The sequence below is a fragment of the Rhinichthys klamathensis genome, unplaced genomic scaffold (genome assembly GCF_029890125.1).
Source record: "Rhinichthys klamathensis goyatoka isolate OS25496 unplaced genomic scaffold, OSU_Roscu_1.1 h1tg000419l_1, whole genome shotgun sequence".
NCBI lineage: Eukaryota > Metazoa > Chordata > Actinopteri > Cypriniformes > Leuciscidae > Rhinichthys > Rhinichthys klamathensis.
Window position 1 is genome coordinate 307,988 of NW_026606917.1, and position 9,513 is coordinate 317,500.

General features: G+C 38.1%; 1 protein-coding gene across 2 annotated transcripts in view; it reads left to right on the forward strand.

Annotated features, from left to right (window-relative positions):
* Positions 1-9,513, forward strand: part of znf512b (zinc finger protein 512B) — an 87,375-nt gene that overhangs the window by 67,435 nt on the left and 10,427 nt on the right. For both annotated transcript variants that reach the window (XM_056235318.1, XM_056235319.1), the window contains exon 11: positions 8,874-8,972. In XM_056235318.1, the coding sequence (XP_056091293.1) occupies positions 8,874-8,972 (99 nt within the window). The remainder of the gene's footprint in view (positions 1-8,873; positions 8,973-9,513) is intronic.

Consider the following 9,513-nt stretch of genomic DNA (forward strand, 5'->3'; position numbering starts at 1 on the left):
TGAATATGAAGGAAGTTTTATGCATGTTTGTGACAACTGTCATTAAGTGTCATTCGCTCAATTTTTAATGCAAATATGACATTGTTTGAGATGTCTTTGTTACGACACCTTGACATAAACCAATACATCATAACCTGTCAGTGTCTTTGTCATGACATTACTAAGACAACACAACCTGTCATAAACATGACATAGCAGATTAACTATCAAACTTAAGAAACCACTTGGCTTTACTGGTTAACATTACATTTACTGTCAGGTGGTTGGTTTTGACATTGGGTGTCATGAAGCCATTATAACTGTTTAATGACAAATTCAATTTGTACCACTGTAGTTGAGGTCACGAAAAATATTCATGACACAGTTATAATGGCCTTATGACAGCCAATGTCAAAACCAAACACATGACAGTTTAACTTAATTTAATGTCAAGTTGTCATGACAAAGACATTGACAGGTTATGATGTTATAGTTTATGTCAAGATGTCATAACAAAGACATCTTAAACAATGTCATATTTGCATTCAAAATGACATTATTGAGCGAAAGACATTTAATGACATATGTCATGAATATGAAGTAGGGTTTATGCATGTTTATGTCATGTCATGGTTATGAAGGTGTCATGTCAGTCTTATGTACACCCCTTCAAGTAAAGTGTTACCCCTAACGGTTATATGTACTAAATAAAATTGAGTTCACTGCACTCAAATATTACCGAAACTTATGTGGACACAATGACTAAAACAGAACTCAAACTGAATGAGTTGTAGAACATTTCTAGATCCCAGCATGATAATTGTATAATAATTGTATAATTAAGTGATGATTGAGCATTAGTGATGAACACCTGCTGTTAACAAGCAGAATCACTTAAGGAAAGAGAAACACATGAACTACTATTGATTCCAGCCACAGCCTTAGATGAAATCAACTGAAGATAAAATACGTTAAATCTCTCAAGATTTCAGCAGAGAAGGATTAAACAACTCCACAAACAGCATTACCAGCTTCACTTATTACTAACCAGATTGACTTTATTTCTGTCAGACATCTACAGAAGTTCTTATGAGAATTAACAGAGGTTTAGAAGTTGATGACTTATTGAGTTTCGTTTAAGGTCACCATGATGGAGATCAGCGGTTGCTTTAGTTGGGCTCTTGACTCGGTTTGCACATTCGTTTTTCTCTAGCTGCTGTAACCGTGTGTTTATAAAACACATTTGTTATGGCACAAAAGTCAAGAGAAAATATGATCGGGTGTTGATGGTTAGGTATTGATGATGACAATCATCATTTGGTGACCTGATTCACTGATCTCATTCAGAGTCTAGGCACAAAATGTAGGGTTTTTTTCGCCACAAGAGGGCGCAGTTTCCAACAATAACAAAGGCGTAGGTTTATGACGCAGTGATGACCCAGCTAGAAACTTTACGTTCCCAGAACGTTCTGAGAACGTCCCCGCTGGTGTCAAGGACGTTGCCTGGTAACGTTCCCACAACGTTCCCAGACAGTCACGATGTGGAGTTCTTTAAAGGGTTTGGGGACATTATTTGGAGGACCTTCAGGGAACATTCAGGACGTTCTGGGAACGTTTAGAAGACCATATTTAATTCACAAATCCAATGTTTCCAAAACATTCTGAGAACGTCCTGCAGAACTTTTAGGGACCAACTTAGAATATAATTTTTTTGTCCTATTAAGGTCTTCTGTTATATTTAAAGAATAAGAAGCTGATGCTTCTCCGCTTCAACCTGATCTGCAGGCTCTGTGTGTGTGACAGGAGTTTTTTTTAATATACTGTGTACATTTTGCTGCCATTGTTGCTGAGCTTAAAACGTCTGCATTCTTGATTTTATAATAACAATTGTAAAAGACTGTTTTACATCAACGAGCCAAATAGCGGGATCACCACAACTTTTTTCCCATGGAAAAGTGGTGTAGCCTTTACCAAATAATAGGAAAAAATGACAATAAAAGAAAAGAGACTAAAATTATACAAACATATTCTAAAGACCCTCGCATTGAACTTTATGCCGCTTACATTTTGTGAGGAGACCCTGCAGGCTATGTAAACAAGAGTTAAAATAAGCAAATTGGAATAGGCCTAGCGCTTACGTTAGCTTGTTTATCTATAAAAAAAAAGCCAATATAGCCTGACCATCTACGCGAGAATGGTTCATTAAAATAACTTTACATGATAATAACATTGGCTTTTTCTGGCTCGCTGTCGGTGAAGAAAACAGGAAAAAGACCGCCGTCAGGTGTCCGTCCGAGAAGGGTCCAGCCCGCAGACAAACCAGATAAACGTGACAGAAGTTGACGGAAGTTGAACCTCGGTTCGTCCCACGTCACCGCGCACAAAACGTGATGTATATGAGAATGTTCTCATTAAGTTAGTCACAAAATGTTCTCATATGGTCAACAGAGAACCATATGGGAACGTCCTTATTATGTCCTCTTTGTAATGTTGCTATGTGACCATAAAATAACCAATATGGAACGTTCCCCTAAAGTCACATAAAGAACGTCATTGTATGACCAACTTAGACCCATATGAGAACGTTTTGATTACATCCTCTTTGTACCGTTGTTGTGTGACCATAAGATTACCCTTACGGAACGTCCCCCTGAAGTCATATAAGGAACGTTATAATATGATCAACTTAGAACCATATGCGAACACTCTGATTATGTCCTCTTTGTAACGTTGTTGTGTGACCATAAAATAACCAATATGGAATGTCGCCCTAAAGTCCTATAAGGAACGTTATAATAGGACCAACTTAGACCCATATGAGAACGTTTTGATTACGTCCTCTTTGTAACGTTGTTATGTGACCATAAGATTACCATTACGGAACGTCCCCCTAAAGTCATTTAAGGAACGTTGAACTGCAGCACTTTCATTAACAAAAGAGGACGTTTCAGGAACGTCCCTAATGTTCTGTAAAGGTTCGGAATGTTCGTCACCTTTAGAGAACTTTTAGGAAACGTTACCCATGGTCGCGGGAACGTCACCTTCTACCTGGGGAGCTGAATGATGGGACTTGCTGTCAAGCTGATGGATCTAATAATGTTTATGGATGAGTGTAAACATTTATGTTTTTTAACATTACAGTGGTATGAAGCAGGTCGCGATTGCTAAAGAGACAGATATCACACGCGAGTCCCGCGGATATAAAGGAATAAGGACATTTAATTCTACCAAACTATCCGCAAGTACTGGATTAAGTTACTCACACGAGTCAGTTTATTAGACGAATTAAACTTGTGAGGTAATGCAGCGCTGCTTCACTTGGTCTAGCGTTAAACTATAACACTAAACGGCATTTAAATGTGTGTTAAAAGTTATAATGTTATACTACGTGTTTGTTCATTTGCTATACGAAACTAGCAGTAAGCTAGATCAACATTCAAATAACATTCTGACCATATTCTAACATTTCATCATGTTGAGCTAACGTTATATAACATTGATTTGTTTTATGTACATTTGCTCACCTGTCTAATAAAGCTGTCAAGTCGTGACTCGTGAAGCTCTGTCAAGTCCAAGTTAGTCGCGGACGTGGAGCTCTCGGCATCTCAAAAACGCCACGCTGATATTGATCCTCATTTTAGTTCTCCTTGTTTGTCCCAAAGTCTGCTTGCCATGGTCTATGTTTGAAAGAAACAAGAACTGCGTGCCGCTAAACGTTACGCACTACGCAGTTGTCCACGTCTGTTGCCATGGTTATGTCATGGCTATGGCAGTATGAACGAAAACCGAGGATAGCGCGGATATTGCGTCATTGACAGGCGACATTTTTTTCCGGGACGGCCACTTATTTAAAATTGGAATTTCTCTGAAATAAAAAAATCTTTGGAGACTTTTGGGATATTGTAAGTACACAACTGCAGGAAATATATCACACTGTGCAAGTGATTTTTGGATATTTTATTACAAAATTCTTACATATTGTATCAACAGCATAAGAGCCAGCAGATAATATGAAGGATTTTACAAACAGATTGCGCACAAAAAGTTTTCATCTATGGCATTACTAAGACTCACACAGACATCAAAAAACAAAATATGAATCTCAACAATGGTGAACATTTAAAAACGATTAATGTTGCAATGCGTTGCGCCATGCATCATTTTTTAGTGGTCACCATTGTTGAGATTCATATGCTGATTCTTGATGTCTGTGTGAGTCAGCATGATACCATAAAAGTTTTTAAAATCTGATTGTCACAACAATGGATCTTACACTGTAGAATCACAGTTCTATTATAATGAATAATACAAAAATAGTAATACATCACCCTGTTTAATCAGATTAGGCTCTGGAAAAGATCAGCGAATCATGTCACAAAATTATGATTTTCATAATCAAAACACAACCATCGACACCTGATCATATTTTATTTGGGCTTTTGTGTCATAACAAATGTGTTTTATAAACACACGGTTACAGCAGCCAGAGAAAAACTGGCGTTATAAAGTCAAGGGTCAAGAGCCCAACTAAAGCAGACACGGATTACCATCATGGTAACTTCAAATGAAACTCAATAAATCATCATCATCTAAACCTCTGTTAATGCTCAATAACAACTTCTGTAGACACATGCCACAAGTCAAACTGGTTAGTAAGGTTAGTAATAAGTGAAGCTGGTCTTACATATGTAATGTTTTATATTCAGTAGATTTTATCTAAGGCTGTGGCTAGAAGTCAGTTGTAGTTCTTGTGTTTCTCTTTCCTTCAGTGATTCTGCTTGTTAACAGCAGGTGTTCATCACTAATGTTCAATAATCACTAAACTACTCACTCAATTTCTTGACTGCAATGTTTATCTTCTTTTAGTGAACTCAACTGAAATAATTTCATAGTACTCATAACTATTGGTTTCTAGAATTAAGGTAATCGTTGTGTCCTCAAATATAATGAGTTAGCTTAATAAATTGTTAGCTAGCAGTAACTGCAAGTCCTCTGAGTTCATTTAAAGACCCACTCCGATGAAAATAATGTTTTTCTAGGTGTTAACATGTTCTTGTGGCATTTTTCTGATGTTAGAGGACATATCTTGAGAAAAATAAGCTCAAAGTTGTATTTCTGAGTATTTCTACATTCAAATGGCTGTGAATCAGTAGCAGACGCTAAAATGCCGGCTAAAATAGACTGGAGTTGTGACTCCACTGGGCGTCTCCACACGCGACGTCTTGGAGTGAAATAATGATCGGTGATCGGTGATAACTTTGATTAACTTCGGATAATAATAATTAACGTGCATATAATACTGTTGCCCCACCGGTATTGGGGGTGTAAGTTAGCGGGAGAGTCAGAGCTCTCAGCAACGGGCAGGGGGAGGGTCGTCTCCGTGCCAACGGCTCCGCCCACAACGCAGAGGCGAATTAGTAATGAGCTACTGCCGCTCTGCTGAAGCGAAGTCCCAGATAACGGCACAGGTTTTGTGATTTTGGCTAAAAATGGCATAATCATAATTTAAAGACCACTGGGAATGTTTAAAAATAGCTCAAAATATGATCGGAGTGGGACTTTAAAGTTTGTAATTTCACTGTTTTTACTCAATGTAGTGAAGTTTCAGCTATATAAAGTAGTTGAATGCAGTGTAAAGTTTAATTGTGTATTAAGAAATATCCTTCTTTTAGTGGATTCGATTAAAATAAGTTCAGAGTACTCATAATAATTTTTTATAAACTTAATTGAATTGAAGTAATCTGTGTCCTCAAATTAAGTGAGTTCGCTTAACTTGTTGGGTTTTACAGTGCGTCACAAATTACAGTGCATTATACAGACAATCACAGCGTCCGGCATAAATCCACGGGACGAGCCAAGTTCACAAGCACAATAATAGGGCGGACGGCTGAAACCACCGCATACTGAAAAGACGCAGAACACAGAAAGTTGTGCTATGAATGCATTAGTCGTCGAGGTAGTCCACAACACGCTCCCCACTGAGTCTCAAAGGGGAAAGCACTGCATTCTTACTTTTCGTCCACGAATCTCAGGATGTGCCTGTGATGATGGGCTATCTGAATGTGAAAGTGCAAGCGTCTTTCGGGTTCACCACTGCTATAAACCAGTCCTCAGGTCGAATGTGCGCAAGGATCTGTTTTATCATGATAATTTTGAACGCGTGCTTTGCAAATCTTATGCTATAGCGTTCTTACGCCACTGTGGACCAATTGAAGATACTCTTTACCGCAATGGAGGTATTGTGTAATGTATAATGTATTAATAATGCCATCAGAATGCAACCAAAGGACTGGACAGCAATAAGTAGATGGCTAAAAGTAATTGTAAATCATTCAAAATAAATGCCATGATCACTATTTTATACATGTGTTACTATAATGATTTTATAAATGGTGATCAGAAACCAAATATTGATAATGTGGAAGTTACTGCCTTTTGCCTTGGCGTGACTTCTCACTTTTTGCAGCCAATACAAAGGCAGAGTACAGTCATTTCAAAATAGGGCTCAAATTTTTTTTATGTAGATCATTTAATTACTAAACTATCTAATTGCCAGATTCCCAGTGTCCTACCTACAGTATAATACATTTGGCTGGACAACTAAAAATCTTTAAAGTGATTTTTCTCTGTTCCACACTTTAGCGAGTTAAGGTCTTTTGCCTTTGTTGGACAGTACAGAAGAGGAGCTTGTTAATGATCTCAAGGCAGTTGGGACCACAGTCACCAAGAAAACCATTGGCAACACACTACACCGCAATGGATTGAAATCCTGCTGCACCCGCAAGATCTCCCTGCTCAAGAAGGCACATGTACAGGGCAGGCCTGTCTGAAGTTTGCCAATGAACATCTAATGACTCAGAGAAGGCTTAGGAGAAAGTGCTGTGGTGTGGTCAGATGAGACCAAAATTGAGCTCTTTGGCATCAACTCAGTCAGCATTTCTCTTCCTCCAAACACGACGAGTTATGACCCCAAGAACACCATCTCTACAGTCAAGCATGGAGGTGGAAACATTATGCTCTGGGACTGTTTCTCTGCTCAGGGTAAAAGGACGACTTCACCGTATTGAGGGGCTGATGGACGGGACGCAAACCTCCTTTCTTCAGCCAAAACACTGATGGGTCGTGGATGGGTCTTCCAGCATGACAATGACCCAAAACATACCGTCCTTAAGGTCTTGGAGTGGCCTAGCCAGTCTCCAGACCTTAATCCTATAGAACATCTGTGGAGGGAGCTGAAACTTCGAGTTGCCAAGCGACAGCCAAGAAACCTTAAGGATTTAAAGAGGATCTGTAAAGAGGAATGGACCAAAATCCCTCCTGAGATGTGTGCAAACCTGGTGACCAACTACAAGAAACGTCTTACCTCTGTGCTTGCCAACAAGGGTTTCTCCACCAAGTACTAAATGATGTTTTGCTTGGGGATCAAATACTTATTCCACTCACTGAAATGCAAATCAATTTATAACCTATATATAATGTGTGGGGTTTTTTCTGGATTTTTTGGTTGATATGTTGTCTCTATCCATTAAAATAAACCTACCATAAAAATTATTGACCCTTCATTTCTTTGTAAGTGGGCAAACTTACAAAATTAGCAGGGGATCAAATAATTATTTTCTCCACTCTATCTATCCATCTATCTATCTATCTACAGTATCTATCTATCTACAGTATCTATCTATCTATCTATCTATCTATCTATCTATCTATCTATCTATCTATCTATCTATCTATCTATCTATCTATCTATCTATCTATCTACAGTATCTATCTATCTATCTATCTATCTATCTATCTATCTATCTATCTATCTATCTATCTATCTATCTATCTATCTATCTATCTATCTATCTATCTATCTATCTATCTCAGTAGATACTTAAATATCTTTTAAGTCGCCCTGCTTGACCCTTATGAAAAGAAAATATATTTCCCTATGAATGATCAATATATTATTAAATGGTTTAACAGTATAATTTATATTATACTGTTAATTTATAAATATTTTATATGTATTAATATATACATATAAATATATACATATGTATTAATATATACATACATACAGTATATTGCAGTAGTATTGGAAAATCTAAGCACTAGTTTCCCATATATGGAAATGTATTATGTAATATATCACATTATATTTTGCAGTATATTCCCATATATTAGTGTTCCGTAAGGGGAGAACTGCTGGATAAGGAATGGAGATCTATAGATGCCTCATGATTCAATTCTACAGTATTTCGATTCAGTGAGTCACGATTCGACTCTAGAATAGATTCTCTGATGAGGATCGTTTATAGTGTGGTCGAATAGCTGGTTTGTAAGGAAAACTAGTTTATCAACCGTACAATTTGTCAACCGTTGCACATCTTTGTTTCTGTGGCTTTGAAAATCGTGCAGTGTGTTCTCGGCATAAGCCTAGTTTTTCCCAGGACGTCTCCCATCCAGGTACTGATCAGGCTCAACCCTGCGTAGCTTCAGTGGGAAACCAGGCGAGAGCTACTGGCTGATATAGTCAGGTGATCACACATCTCTCTGTGTTTTGTGTGCGTTTGGTAGCTTTAATGGTGTGTGAGTTTTTGCGTCTCGGGCTTAGCGTTCACCCTCAGGTGCTGTGTTGAGGTTTCTAGAGTCCTGTTTAGATACCTCTTATGCCTCATTTCCTCTGCTGATGTTTTCATCCGACCAAATACTGTGTTTTATAAAGTGCAGTCTGACAATTGCCATTAACATGCCTTGAGTAATGGCCTTTCTATAAAGGTTTTGAAGACTGGCGGGCATCTGGCTTTCAGAAAGCAGTTATTGGAAACACATTGTTGTAAAGACTTGAGGAAGAGTTTCTGGAGAGACGCTAATGTGTTGCATTGTATTTGTTTCCCATTTGTAAGCCCTCGGCAAGTGAGAATGTGTCTGGGGAGGAGCAGGAGGAGAGAGAGAGGCTACGCCGTATCCTCAAACAGACGGGCCGAATCAAATGTCCCAATGAGGTAGGGATCTGTCACTGCTGGCTGCCGTCTGTCTGTCTCCCTAGACGCCACTGTCTGTCCTTAAAATGTCCTAAATTCTATCTATCCATTTGTCTGTCTGTCTATTTCTATCCATTCATCTATCCATTCATCTATATCTGTCTGTCTGTCTGTCTATTTCCATCTATCCATCCATTCATCTATCCATCCATCATCCTTCTATCTATCTATCTATCTGTCTATTTCTATCCATTCATCTATCCATCTATCTATCCATCTATCCATCTATCCATCTATCCATCTATCTATCTATCTATGGATGGTATGCAGATGACAAACAAGTCTAACTATTTTTAACAACTAAATAACCTAAACACCAAAATAATGATGTAAATAAAAGACAATACTAAACCTAACTTCCTCTCTAAATATAAACAGGAGAGAAAAAAAGACAAATAAAAATGGCGCCTACCTCCCTGCACCTTCCTTAACTGAAAAATACTAAAGAAACAGTACAACAAAAACTTGAAGAAAATAACCCACCCTGCACTCAGGGAGTAAA